At 36.3% G+C, this 15,758-nt stretch overlaps 1 protein-coding gene across 7 annotated transcripts in view; it reads right to left on the reverse strand.

The window, feature by feature from the left end:
- Positions 1-15,758, reverse strand: part of ASB3 (ankyrin repeat and SOCS box containing 3) — a 111,147-nt gene that overhangs the window by 10,023 nt on the left and 85,366 nt on the right. For 5 of the 7 annotated variants that reach the window (XM_072768347.1, XM_072768345.1, XM_072768341.1 and 2 more), the window contains 2 exons: positions 15,137-15,394; positions 9,539-9,672 (listed from right to left, as the gene is read on the reverse strand). In XM_072768347.1, the coding sequence (XP_072624448.1) occupies positions 9,539-9,672; positions 15,137-15,394 (392 nt within the window). Of the gene's footprint in view, positions 1-3,771; positions 3,835-9,538; positions 9,673-15,136; positions 15,395-15,758 lie in introns of all 7 variants that reach the window. The other 2 variants (XM_072768344.1, XM_072768346.1) reach the window with 2 other exon arrangements.

The following is a 15,758-nucleotide window of genomic DNA, read 5'->3' on the forward strand; positions in this document are numbered from 1 at the left end:
GAGAGGCCCACTTGAGGTGAAAGGATTCCTAATGCCTCTCCAGCATCTCTGACTTGCCAGATGACACTGACTTACAAACTCCTCTGGCTGCCCCACAGCCTCCTGCAGTGCCAACAAGCTTTTCCAGGCTATCTGACTACACCATTGTAGCACCATCATTAAAACTAAGCAAGCCATTTATATATATATATATATATATATATATATATATATATATATATAATATGAGGCTATTTAGTCATCTTGTGGTCAAGCCACACTTGCTATGAAAAGTTTAAGTAACTTGCCCATGTTGACACTGTACATCAACAATAAAGCTGATTTTAAATCTAAACGATTTAACTCAAAGTCTAGGATCCCTTCAAGTGTGAAAAGCCCCAAATAATTCTCTAACATCTTCTAAGCCACTGGAACCATTCTAAGTTTCAGAAGATCTTTCCATTTCATAATACCCCCCAAAAAAGGAGTATAGTTACTTGTTGACATTGGTTACAATTTTAATTGTGCCATTTTGGTTTTTCTCCTGTGAGCACAGTAGCTCAATGGCATCATGAACAGTTAGAGGGAAGAACTATATTCACTTGAACTGAAGGGAGTCTTTCATTTGTAGATTATTAACATAGACAATAATATACCCCTCAGTGCCATCTTAGTTTAATATGCCAGTGAATACTGGCATTATAAAGTTTATAATCATATATGATCATAAAGTTCCCTTTATGGAACTTTATAATCATATATGCAGTATTTTAAAGCTCACAAAATTCCTATGAAAGTTTCACTGATGCATAGTATTTCCAGATGTGTTGCCACGAGGCTGAAAGATCAAGCCATGACTTGAATTTATAATATGAAATAGCCCAGAAGTTTTATGTATATAAAAACGTACTTAATGAAAACCTGTTAAAACCAGATTTTAATCTGTTAAATATATCTCTGTCTCCTTGGGATTATGGCACTGATTGGTAGCCTAGAAAATCATGTCTGAAATCATGCTATAATTTAAAGTCACTTTTCTGACCCAATCATATTCAATTTAGCATGTTAAACCTAGCTTATCTATAGACCTATTAGCAGACAAGCAACCTTTAACTTTTCATTCCTATACGGAATTCTTCAGTTTTGTTCATTTTATTGTATGTACTGACAGAGCAATCAAAATAGAAGGCTACATGTTACATGAAGTTTCATTAAGATGAAAAATGATAAAACTAAACCCTACAATTCTTAATTCATTATGCTCATTAATGCCAACTTTCCTATAGCACTGAACTAGATCATACAGACCCACTATCTATGTTTTCCACAATCAATCATCTCTAGCCTGCCCTGATGCCAATATTCAAATGATCCATCTGCCTAGACCATATTTTGATGGTTCTTCTGCATGGCTTTCCATATCAAATGTATTCATTTGACTTCTGGGGTATCTAGTACAATTTATATTTCTAACATTAATATATTGTCTTTCTGGTTGTCCTTTGTTCCTAATCTTTCTTAATTTACTAGTACAGTCTCTCTCTCTCTCTCGTACTGATTACAGCCAAAACCTCTAAACAACATACAGAAAGCAATTTCCTGAGGGTTCTGAAAAATAAATGAAAGATTAGGGCAGGAAATCAAAACATGGAGAATGACCAGTAGAACAACAATAAACAGAATGAAAGGAAAGAGCACCATAGGGTAAAAAAATCTGTGTGGAGTTGAGAAGCCACTATTAACAAGTTGTATGACCTTGGACAAGTCATTTAAGTACTTTGACCTTGAGTTCTTCCTCTGTAACATGGGCATAATGCCTCATCTATCTATAAAATGGACATGAGGGCAGCCCCGGTGGCTCAGCGGTTTAGCCAGAGCAATCAAAATAGATTTGATTCTTAAATCTTCAAAGTGAAATAGGAGGTCTTTGGGGCACTCTCTCTCTCTGAGGGCCTAGTTCTCCAACTACAAACTTATCTCTAATCACTCCATCTTCATCTCTCTTCTTCTCAAAGAAATGGCCTATTTGAGGCTAATCCCATCTCTCTCTGGCTTTGTGGATTACATAAATAATCATTTTTATCTAACCAAATCTTTAATGTTGTTTTTACAAACTGAGATCCCTTAATCTGTAAAATATGTTCAAGCCTCTCTGCCATGACTTTGCATCATTCCCTTTGGCCATTGTACTAAAAGAACTATGCTCACTTTATTTCTTCATTCATTTTGCCTAATACACAGCTGACATGTAATTAAAGAATCCACTCACCAGGGAATTAATGGATATAAACAGCAAGATTTGTAAAAGTCCGCCCATAGAAATACATGATAGCTTCTCTTCACTGAAGATTTCTGCCTATGATCCATATTTGGAACTAACTAAAATTACAGATTGAGTGATTAAAAGTTCTCAAATGAATAAGCTATCAAGAGCTAAAGCTTCTATTCTAATTGCCTTTCTACCTTAAAATAGATATTTTGCATCTAGAAAATTTTTTGTTTGTTTTAATTGGGACATCCCTGTCCCCAGGGTCTACCTGCACACAAATCCAATGCAGTACATATCTAGGAGTAGTAAGATGGTCTTTCAAATAATATTGGTGATCTGATATTTGAATGCTTTTAAAAATTCTGTTTTAATTGCTCTAGGGCAATATTTTCTCCTCTCTTAGCTTACCAACAGACTACTGACAACATCAAAACAGTTTTAATGGCAAAATGTTTCAGCAACTATGGCTACAACCCATTAGTATCTAATTTAGTTAAGAATTTCCCTCACCACACACACACACACACACACACACACACACACACACAGCCACATGCATTAGTAAGAAGCTATGTGAAGCTACACTTGGATTCTAAGAGGCTGTGTGAAGCTAAAATTATATATGGGCAGATGGAATCTTGTTAAAATTTTAAGTTAAACTATAAATTTCTCATTTAAAAAAAAAAACCCAAAACTAAGTCTGGCTCTTAAATCTAACAATAAGGGCAGGCTATAGGACACTGTTAATCAAGGCATGATCCTGCTAGTTATGAAGGCCAATAATAGGGCTGGAATCTTGGAGGTCAAGTTTCTATAAACAGAAGATCACATGTTTAATTTTTCAAGATGATAGGCAATTACTGTTGGGGTTCTTGGTGATAATGCCTCAAACCAGAGGAAATGCCTCTAGAGTTAAAAACCACTGTGAATAGTGGCTTCTGAGTCTCACCAAATACTGAGCTATGATTCTATGAGCACAGCCCCTGTGACTAGACACAATACACCATTTTTCCTGTAGTTTCGAAAGGGCAACTCTGTACTCCACATACGTTCCTGATTCCTACCAAATTTAGAGACCTTTCAATTTACTGAACATCTTATCAGAAAAATGCAAGTTGGGGTTTTGCAAGTAAGTATATAAAATAAGCAGCAGGTGAGTTTTGGTTAACTATTCCACCACACAGCATTTGTATAAATACTCATTACCAAGTACACTACCACATGATTTGTAGCTTTTATTGACCTTTTCTTGGGCATGGACTCAAATAAGACTTAGTTATGGTAAACTGGGTTACACGCTATGTTGTACTGTGATAGCATATGAATCCTAAAACCAGTATCTTAACACAACAAAGGTTTATTTCTTTCTCAAGCAAAATCCTCCTGGGGCCAGGTGACGCTCCAGCGTAGGTGCCGGAAATGACAAGTAAGTATTTCAGGTTACTTCCACCTTGTGTCACTACCATCTCCAATGTGGCTTTCACATTTCCTCAGCAAGAGAAGTGAGAGCATAGAGAGCTCACCCAATGACCTTTGACCACTTAACACCATTCACTGGATAATCGAGGCTGGAAAATTCAGTCTTCCTGTGTTTCAAGGAAGAGGAAAATGAATCAGAACTCTGTTAACTGAGATCTGTCTCTGCCACAATGACAAAATCTGTTGTAAAAATTATGTGAGGCAGGTTCTATTATTATTATCCCTTCTTTTAATTGAAGAAACCAGAGATATAAGTAACTTTTCTATAGTTAGAAAGTAGTGGAGGTGTGTCTATTTAATTCCAGAGCTCAAATCTTTAACCATTTTACTTGGCCTTATGTCCATGCAAAACCCGAACCATATCATTACCATAAGAGTCAAAGTAGCAGAGGAGTAAACTCCCCATTAGCCTGAAATGTGTTGTGCCACACCTCCCATCTTTTTTTTTTTTTTCATTTATTTATGATAGTCACACACAGAGAGAGAAAGAGGCAGAGACATAGGCAGAGGGAGAAGCAGGCTCCATGCACCGGGAGCCTGATGTGGGATTCGATCCCAGGTCTCCAGGATCGCGCCCTGGGCCAAAGGCAGGCGCTAAACCGCTGCGCCACCCAGGGATCCCACCTCCCATCTTTTTAACAAGTAACTTAATGATACAGAAGATACATCCTGAGGGGCATCTGGCTGGCTCAGTCAGTAGTGCAGAGTCAGGAGTTCAAGCTCCATGTTGGGTGTACACACAACTAAAAGTAAATAAATAAGTAAACTTAAAAAAAAAGATACATCTTAAAAGATGTATCTTTAAGATACAAGATTCACCTTTTGCACAAGATACATATTCTTGCTATAGATAACAGAAAAATGTTCTTTTAAAACTGGATACATTTTATTACACCTTAAACTAGAAATGGCTTGAGTAGACAACTGGAATGCTAGCTAATTATTACCATAAAGGTATACTTCGAACTTACCAATGTTATATGCCAATTATATCTCAATAAAGCTGGGGGGGAAATTATTACCAGAAAGGATTATATAGATCAACTACTGCTAAAAAAAAAATTGTTTCTGGTGGTTATTCTTCAATTTTTTAACTGTAAATATAACAATCTCTTAAAATAAGATGCTACATATAGTCAGTTTGGTATACTTATTATAGTGGTTTATCATGAAGAGTACATGAGGAAGGAGCATTGCTCCAAACTACGAGCACTGCTCAAAATTTCAAAGGAAACTCTGGTTATGGACACTTGCTCAGCCTACCGTATTTAGCAAAGAATCCTCATAATGTTCTTTGGGTTTCACAAATAGAACACTTAACCTATCACAAATCAACCTTTATTTTCCATTTTTGTTTTGCTTTTACTTTGAAGCTCGACTATCTCTTAAAAATATGTTCTCAAGTCAACCTGCAATACAAAATAGCTGTACTCTGATACTTCTTAGGCAGCATAATTTTTTATTCATTACTAACTACTACTATTAAAAATTGAGTTGAGAAGTGCCTGGCTGGTTCATTCAGTCAGAAGAGCCTGTGACTCTTGATCTTGGGGTCATGAGTTCAAGCCCCATACAGGGTGTAGAGACTAAATAAATAACATTTTTTTAAGAAATTGAGTTGGAAGATAGAATATTTAGAGAGAACTGAAAAAGTACATATAGGTCATCCACTCCTCCATATATTATAAATCCAGGCCTGGTCAAGTCAGAGCAACAGACATCTCAATACCTAGATGATAAGTACTGATCTCTTAAGAACTACTGTTACTGAATTATAGTTTGGTACAATAGCAAGAGCCCACATTGAAAACTGGTAAAGTCAAGTCCCAAGAAACCATGGCTGTCAAGATATTGTCTAGACAATATCCAAGAGTATCTATACCTCTGAACAATAAGTTTGTTTTATATTATGAACTCTGTAACCTAGTGTCAATGACTAGAGAGTATAGTCAGAGCCAAACATACAGCCTGTCCAGAGACAAGTTTCAGATTACCATGCTACATGCTTTCCCTGACTTCATTTTATATCCATCTCCACCTTCACTTTTCATTTTTCTTTTGCTTCCACTTTTAACTTCTGTTTTACTATTTTGTGATAATCTACATGTATAAACGACTTTAAATCCTTTTTAGAACAAAGCAGAAGAACACTGAAATGAATAAAGAGAGTTTCCTGGGGACCTTTTAGATCCTTTGTAGAATCTAGATTCATGTAATACTTTGGATAAAATTGTACATATTTGATCATTAAAGGGGGGATGAACTAAAGCCAAGAGCTTTTATCCCTAAGAATTTAATTACTTAGACTTACTTTATCTTGGACAGCTGACCGGGCATTGGCGAATTTTTTAAGAAGTCTACTACTATATGGTTAAAATGATGTTTCTAAGAGGTGTATATATAATACACATGATTTTAAAAAATTGTCATTAAAGCTGCAAACATTCAGTAAATTTTACCTGGTATACATTTCCTTTCTGATGCAAAACAACTTTTTGAAGACAAATCTGACTTCATTATTAAAAGATGAGCAGCAAGGGACTAGCTGTCTTTTTTACTTATAAACTACCAAAGCAAGCTACTATTTCCTTACAGCAGAAAAAGGTAAGGAAATGAGAATTTCGACCATACATAGCATCTCCAAGTCTTGAAAAGGGACTTAAAAAATGGAGAAAATTCTTTCCTTGGAATAGACACTGGTATACCTAAGGAGCTACACATCTAAAATTATCTTGGGGCTTGCTAATAGTTGTAGAATGCAAGAAGTATCTTTTCCAAAAAATTTAAAGAAATATATTGACAAAGTAGTTTCTACTCCTATGATAAGTTATTGGAGAAAGTAGATAAAAGCAAGACTGTCATATATTTGAGAGGTAGTCAAAGAGTTGTTCTTTTGGGCTCACTCTCTTTGGTGTTAAACCTTGGCCATGCTTCTGCTCATCAGAAATCCTGCAGCTCAAGATTCAAATAAAGATAACCAATATACAGAAACAGAGTGTCAGGGTGCCTGGGTGGCTTAGTTGGTTAAGTGTTCGACTCAGTCTCAGCTAAGGTCTTGATCTCAGGGCTGTGAGTTCAAGCCCCATGTTGGGGTCCATTCTGGGCATGGAGCCTACTTGAAAAAAAGAAAAAAGAAATGGAGTGTCCTGAAAACTGAAGAAAAAAAGGAAAGCTGGGTGTATCGAGAGAGAGCCTTAAACTACAAAAAGGAAGAGACGCATAATCTTATTGGAAATTCAGACAACTAAGTAGATGCGCAGATCTTTTCCTCAGCCTTACTTAAAATCCAACATTGTAATGGCTCCCATTGTCTTTTGATTCCAGAAGAGGAATCAATTAAGTATATCTTGAAAGATCAATATAACTAGGAAGAAGAAAGCAAGCTTTTCCTAAGCAGTTTGCAATTAGAACAGAGTTAAAAGGCCATGGGGCAGCCCCGGTGGCCCAGCAGTGGCCCAGCAGTTTAGCATTGCCTTCAGCCCAGGGCGTGATCCTGGAGACCTGGGATCAAGTCTCACGTCATGCTCCCTGCATGGAGCCTGCTTCTCCCTCACCCTGTGTCTCTGCCTCTCTCTCTCTCTCTCTCTGTGTCTCTCATGAATGAGTAAATAAAACTTTTTTTTTTAAAAAAGGCTTTCCATAATATGAATTAATAGGCCTTCCTAAAACCAGACAACCCAAGAGATGATGTAGATCAGAGTTCCTCAAATTCAGCACTACTGACACTTAAGGCCAGAAAATTCTTTGTCATGGTGGGCTGTCCTGCACATTGTGGCATGTTTACCAGCATCCGTTGCCTCTACCCTCTAAATGGCAAAAGCCCCCTTACCAGTTGTGATAACCAAAAACTACTGGCAACCATTGTCAAATATCAGGGGCAAAATCACTCCTGTTGAGCATCATTGCTATTAATAAAACAAGTAACAAAAAGCTGCCAAGAATAACTCACACTCTGGTTCAATAACACTCCCAAAACCATTCCACTTCCCGAACCAGGATACAGAAGGAACAGCAGGAATAGTAGGAAAAAATGACAAGTTCAAATTTTGGGTATATCAAAATATGGGATACCAAATGGAGATGTACAAAAGGCAGTTGGGTATATGGGAATGGAACCAAGAAAAGAGGTCTTGGCTAGAGAAACAGGCCAGAAAAGCATTAGCTATATTAGCACCTCTGACAAAGACTTTTGCAAAGCTGGAGCCAAAATAAAATCCTCTTAAGAGATGATGATTATTATCCTATACAAATTCTACCTAGTACCTAATTAAATAAGAAGCCCTTGATGGATTTAGTCTACTGCAGGGTAATGTACTCATGTACAATTTTTACCTTCATCTGGACACACCTGCCATATGTTAAAGTCTTCAGAGTAAATAGTCACATATCTTTATTAATTGATACACTGCAATAATTTTCCCATTTGGCATATGCTCCCTCATCTGACTTTTGTTCCCAAATTCATTGTCCTATAGTCTATTTTGAATAGATACTTGTTCTCTACTATTTCAGATACATAATTAGTTAAAGAAGATGCAATTCTCAACATTAAGAATTAAATGCTAGGAGGATCCCTGGGTGGCTCAGCAGTTTAGCACCTGCCTTCAGCCCAGAGTGTGATCCTGGAGTCCCAGGATCGAGTTCCACATTGGGCTTCCTGCATGAGCCTGCTTCTCCCTCTGCCTGTGTCTCTGCCTCTCTCTCTGTGTCTCTCATGAATAAATAAATAAAATCTTTAAAAAAATAATAATAATTAAATGCTAGTGAGTTTTCCAACATTATTAAAGAAATTATATATGAAAAGACTCAGGCTCCAAACAGATTACTTTTTTTCTTCAATAGAAAACTCTCTAAGAGTCTGAATACACCTCAGTTCAAGAGCATATTTTCCTGAATGTCTGTTTTTTGATTGAGAAAATTTACTTAAATGTAATTTTCCAAGAAATTACAAGACACATTTCTACATATGCATAAGTTCACTTGTTAAAAACCTATTCAACGTGTTTTATGAAGAGCTACATTTCATGCAAAAATAGCAGTGAAGAAATAATTTTCCTAACTTACTACATATAATCTAGTTAACAAAATATAGTTAAAGTAAAATAAATCTGAATAAGTGAATAGGAATACTTTGCAGTATATGAGGTTTAGTTTAAACTGGTTTCCTTGTATAAACTGGTTTCCTTGTATAAAATCTTCTATTGTATCCTTTTTTTTAAACTAGCTTAAAAAAATTTAGTGAGAGTAAGTTGAGAATTTGTTTTAAAACAGTCATTTAAAGTATCAATCAATTCACAGAATTTTCACCAAGCTCACCTTGATAGTTACACTAACACACTGACATGCATTCAGTAAGAACAGGTATAAATAAAAGATGGTAATACTTTCTTTTAGAGTTGATAAATTATTAAGGAGAGAACACAAATCCACACACACTCCTAAAAGGAAAATTAAGTTTAGCATTTTTCTGATCACAAACTAAATATTTACTAACAACATTATTAGGACTCACTTTTGTTTACATAATCCTTACTAGAAATAAAATTATACCATTAAATAAAAATATCAGTAAATAATTGTTTTTCATTATACATTCCTTAGACTAAACTTAACAAACCTGATATGACTTTTGTTGAAGAAAATCACTGTGATCCCCCACCACCACTACCACAGCCCTTTCTTTCCCCACATAAAGAAAATGCAAATGATGCCCAATTTAATATACATTCTCCAATGATTCTGATCACTGAAAATTATAGCTAGAGAAGAAGAAAAAAGTAGTGAAACGTGTTTAAAATTGTACTTTCTTACCAATATGTTGCTGCAGAGCCCAAGAAGAGCTTGAGGCACGAGTGGAGAGCATCTTTTCAATAGTTGGAGGAAGCCTCCTCCAGTTGGTAAACTCCAAAGTGAAGATAAGGGTATCATCACTGACTGAGTCAATCCTGTATTGGCAAGATGGTAACACATTGTTAAACACAAAAGGGTTCATCCTGAAAACAAACACCACATAACTATTCTTACAACATTGCAGTATAGAAGGAAGAGCGAAAACTGGGGCATAGAAAATATCTGTGTAACTGGAGGCAAGTTGAATGGATATGAATAATCATCTACAGGTTCCTACAAGAAAATGAATTGATTCTGTGTACAGCTGTGCAGTAGATAATCAGAGAATCTCTTCTCTTGCAGAGGACAACAGTGCTAAGAAAAATAGATTCAGCACCAGTGTCATCAGTGGATTTGCCATTATCTTCTCCCACTTGAACCATCTTGCTGAACCTAGACTGGTCATCTTCACAGACACACAATTTATCAGCCCCAAAAGGATAAAGGCCAAACACCCAGTTACCCCTAAATTTAGCATATGGGAGAGATGGCTTGTTTCTGTCCAATTCCCAGGGATGTACAACTGTGCCATTGTAGGAACCTTCCCCACTATAGACTCAGTTCTAAAAGATGTACCAGAATAAGTTTTGACTTTAAATACTAAAAGGTGTTCAAGACAAACAGTTCTCCCTCTATTTTTTCAAAATAATATCAAATTTTCCTACCAATCTAGCCAAAAGAGACTCCCCCAAATTTTATAAGCCCTTGAACCCAGGGCATTGGTCTAAGAAAAGTTCTGGTTCTTAATAGTACCTCTACTACTTACAGACATGCTGCCTAAATTCTTTAAGCCCTAGATCAAGGTCTCGAAAATGAGAATAATATTTAACTTGCCTATTTCAGGGGACTATTTGTGAAAATAATATGAAACAATATAGTAAACATACTTTTAAAACAAAAACATTACACAAATATTTGATATTACTAGAACTGGGTCTGAAATATTCAGTATTGTATTTTTGATTGGGCTTAAAACATCGTACACATGAAGTTAAAGGGAACTCTAAAACCTAACAAGATTACCCATCTTAAAGGGAACTCCAAATCCTAAAAAGATTACCCATCTTGTACTGTAGTAATATTTGATATTACTAGAACTGGGTCTGAAATATTCAGTATTGTATTTTTGATTGGGCTTAAAACATCGTACACATGAAGTTAAAGGGAACTCTAAAACCTAACAAGATTACCCATCTTAAAGGGAACTCCAAATCCTAAAAAGATTACCCATCTTGTACTCAACTAGATATTCCCCTACCATATATCACATTGTTTGAAGAAAAATAGAATAGGGCCTCTGGTAATTATTTCAGAAATTCTTTCGAAGGCTGTTTGGAAGACATTACTGGTAAGGACTAAAGAAAGGGGTAAAGAAAATAGAAAGAAAGGAAAGAAATTGAGTAATACTCTCAACTTGTCATCTCAAAGTAACTCACTTCTTGTAATTCAGAGTCAAACTATCCTAGAAATGACTGATTAAAGAGGATGAAAATTATTTCTCAAATACTTAATTCTCCAATATGCAAACATATATAAGAAAGAGCTTTAAGTATATAGCATAAAAGCTTTTGGTAAACATTTTACTTCTTGGGAAGCTTTCAGTGAAATCACAACTTATCAGGAAATCCTGAGAATAAATAAAATGATAAAATATACTCAAAGGCAAACAATCTCTTTGCCTTCCTAGCACCCTGCACCAAAGGTTACTTAATTCTGGCTCCTTATTCTTTTTTAATGGTTTCATTTTTCTGCGTAAGTGTGCTTTAAGTCTCACTGTGACCAAACACAAAGTCATTTTTATGCAGTTATCTAAACACACATATGAGAAATAAATCTGCTTATACAGCTTTAGTTAATATAATGGTGAGTTATTCTACCCATGCTGATAATGCCACTAAAAATGTATTGTTACTGTACTACATTGACCATTACATTGTACAAAGTAGTTGTACAATCATAAACGAGTGACAGTTAATCAACTAAATGCACAGATGACATTTACTTTTTATTATTCACCTATTACGTTTGGGCAGGGGTGGGGGGGCATACCTAGTCCTGCATTTAAAAGTTGAAAAATATTTCAACTCTGTAGATTATATTGTGACAGGCAATTATTCAGCCTGATACATTTTTTAAAACTGTTTAAGGCGAGGAATACTAGGAAGACATTTATAATTTACATGACAAAGATTAAGCAACAGACTTACATGTGATATAAATAAGATACAACCAAAATCCACTTTAACAACATATTGGAATTTTTATGGGAGAATTTTTCTTGTAACAGCTCTTTGAATGTAAATTTGATCAAAGAAAGTAAAACATTTATCATATTCAGCGTAAACACTAGCTTTATCCATTCAATAAAAGATCAGTGAACAAAACTTTGACCACATTAAGCATTTTCATTGCTAAAGTGAAATTTTCCATTGTATTTTTCTAATGAATACAAAGTGACTAAAGTTATTTCTTTGGAGTAAAATATATGCAACTGGCATTCTCAGTTGAGATAGCTGAATGTTTTACAATTTACTTCAAAATAATTTGTAGTTTACTGGTTCTCAACTCTTTTCTACCCTAACACACTCAACGAATACTGCACACAGAAATATAACAATAGCACTGAGGGGGGCACTTGGCAGAATGAGCACTGGGTGTTATGCTATATGTTGCCAAATTGAACTCCAATAAAAAAATTTTTTTTTAAAAAAGAAATGTAACAATAAATATAACACAAAAATTCTTTTTTTTTCTTTTAGAGAGAAAGAGAACACCACCTGGGGGGGGGGGGGAGAGTGTGGATGGCAGAGGGAGAGGGAGAGAGGGGATCTTAAGCAGGCTCCACACCTAGCACGGAGTCCCCAGAGTCCAAAGCGGGATTCCAACTCACGACTCTGAGATCGTGGCCCTGAGATAATGAACTGAGCCTACATCAAGAGTAGGGCACTTAACCAACTAAGCCACCCTGGTACCCCATATAATAGACAAATTCTTAAACAGACTTTTCACATGGAGAGAGGGAGAGTCCTGTATCAGGACTGGGGATGGAAGAGTATATTTTACAAAGCCTTCCAGTAGAATAAAGCTAAATAATTTCCTCTCCTTCCAGCAGTCCACGTGGTCGGCTGAGGAGGAAAGGAAAAGAGACAAGGTATAATTTTTTTCCCTGCACAGGTTCTTCCTAATTTAGGAATAGGAAGAAGCAAGAAAAGTTGGCACATATCCAGCCCCCCAAGGATAAGCAAGGGAGTAAGGTAGCTGAAATTAGGTGATGTTAACTACAGTATCCATGTGGACATATAGGACTAAAGCAGTACAGCACAGTAGTTAGACAGACTTGAGTCACACTACAGGTCAGCCTAGGTTCAAACCTAAGCTCTACTACTAACTAGCTGTGTGAGCTTGAGCAAGTATGTTAAACACTCTGGGCTTCAATTACCTTCTCTCTAAAATAAGGATAACAGTATCTTTTTTTTTTTTTTTTAACATTTTATGTATTTATTCATGAGAGACAGAGAGAGAGAGGCACAGACACAGGCAGAGGGAGAAGCAGGCTCCATGCAGGGAGCCCGATGCGGGACTCAATCCCGGGTCCCCAGGATCACACCCTGGGCCAAAGGCTGTGCTAAACCGCTGAGCCACCCGGGGTGCCCAGGATAACAGTATCTAATGTATTTTATATTAAAGAGTTAATACAGTAACAAACTTAAAATAGGACCTACTGTGTCAGGCAGTATTCTAAGTGCTGGTTAAAGAAAGAAATAAACCAGAAACCAGAAGCAAGTGTGAAGGCTAAAAGTAATGAACCAGTAACAGAGTCCAGTTAGTAGCTTCAGTGAGAAACACAAAGAGTATTGATGAGAAGAGAGTGTGTGCCCTGAGGACAAGCACCAAGCTGGGTGACAGAGAAACAGGGACACACTGTCAGGACTGTCCACAGCTACCCCACATGCTGGCCTGGATTTATAGCAGCAGTTGGGGAGTAAATCCTAGAATGGTGAGTGGCAACTGACACAACCATAAAATTCACTAAGCTAATAGTTAAGGGTATTTACATAACTTTATTACCTAGATATGGCAGTCCTTAGCAAGTATTTCTATCTCAGTGGTGTGTGTGTGCGCACATGCACCCACATGCACATGTAAAGGGGTTTAAGACAAATAAGCATATACAAATAACTTTTAAAGATCAGTGACTCCTCAATGAACTGTCAATAATCTTTATATTTCATTCAATTATCTAAAAAATACAATGGATTTCTACGAACTTTTATTGAAAAGATTTAGAGAGAATTGCAACAATGAGTATCTGACAACTACGTATTAATCAGCTAGTGGGAAAAGGAATAAATACAATCAAGTACTCAATCTGTTGTAAGGTACAAACAAAAAGTAAAATGGGAATCAGAATAGGTTTCCAAACTTTGCTTTTATTTTTATGTTCCTCAACCTACCAGAAAGCTGTTTTTCCTTACAAACGACGTATCTGAAACATTCAATATCATAAGGGATGATAACCCTAAGCATAAAACCTCTGCTTAGTAAAAATTCCTGAATTCCATATATTGGCAGGTGTAATAAAAAGGTGAGATAGTGGGATCCTGCCAAATACAGACCTGCTCATCATATGAAGATAGAGAAGCCACCAAATGAAAGATGGAGTCCTCAGGAATGCAAACTAAACATACCAGTAGAGAACACTCATGTTGCCTGCATGAACCCCAAAGAAGACTTCTTTTCTAATGAAAAACTCAAGTAACAAGATATCAAAGCACTTTTCTGCTGAAATGCAAAATCTAGTATTTGACTAAACATTATTTTAGTGAATGGTAGTGTTTGAGGCACAAAAATGCAGCCATCTAGATGTTTCATTTTTTTTTTTTTTATAAAATACCCACGGTCCTCTATTTTCCTGGAGACTTTTATTCTATTTTCTCATTTGACTTGAATTATCAGGCTAGCAGAGTTTTTTCACTGCTACAATATGTTCTCAGTCCCATCTAGACACTTAAAACTTCTGCAAAAGCTGGAGGCTGGCAGAAACAGTATCATCTCCCTACCCAAGAAAAATCCTGACTCAACTTTCAAATATCATCAGCTACTTTAGAAATCAGTATTTATAATGGAAGACCAAGTTCAAACAGACAAGATGCTACAGGACAAGAGTATTCACTCTAGTAGACTAAGGGACAACAGAAATTTCCAAAACAGCTAAAACCATTTTGTCATAGGCATTTTTAAGAGCATGAGAGATGAATTAGAAAAAATAGCCTTTTCCAAATAATCCTTTTCTACTCCCTTCCAGTCAACTTGCAGCTTTTTTTAGGACTCTTAGATTTAATCTCACTATCAGCAGACCCCAATTTCTTCACCCCAACCTAGCCATCATGCCAAAACACACACACACACACACACACACACACACACGCCAACAACATGGGGATCTTAAGACACTGGGGAAAATGGAAGGCAGTATATTTACCCAAAAAGGAAAAGTTTCGCTATGGTAGGATTTCTTACCATGAAGGGCATAGCAGATTCAGTGGGTCAAATCCAGCAAGCAGGAGAGATGGTAGCCATTCCTTGTATTTTATCTGTGCTTTAACTGCATGACTTATAAATTCAGAAATATGGTTCCATGGTGCCAATGGGCAACCTTTCTTCAAAAAGTAGCGGAACACTGAAAACTTCTCATACTTTAAGCAGTATGCCAAATGAAGTTCATTTAGTTGGGCTCCATATTTCAAAAGAATATTCACAATCCCAAAAAATTCGCAGCTCCACCACAAAAAAAAAAAAAAAAAAAAAGAAGAAGAAGAAGAGAGAAGTTAGACTTTTGCATAAAATAATTCTTACCAAGAGTTACTAGCACTTACAGCTGGAAAATAAATGGCAGATGGAATAGCAGAATGCTATGTGTGTCACAGAGGAAGACCTTCCTCTAAGGTCCTTCTAGTTGGACTTAGAATGAAACTGACACGAGAAAGATTAACAAGAAAAAATCAAATTAAGAAAAAATCAAATTTAACAGGCGTAGGTTTGGAGAATCCACATAGACATGAAATTCCAAAGACAAGGAGGCATGACCTTATATGAGCTAAGAGGGGTTGGGCCTGAGGATACAATTAGCAGGAAGGTAAAA

Source organism: Canis lupus, chromosome 11 (assembly GCF_048164855.1).
Source record: "Canis lupus baileyi chromosome 11, mCanLup2.hap1, whole genome shotgun sequence".
Taxonomy (NCBI): domain Eukaryota; kingdom Metazoa; phylum Chordata; class Mammalia; order Carnivora; family Canidae; genus Canis; species Canis lupus.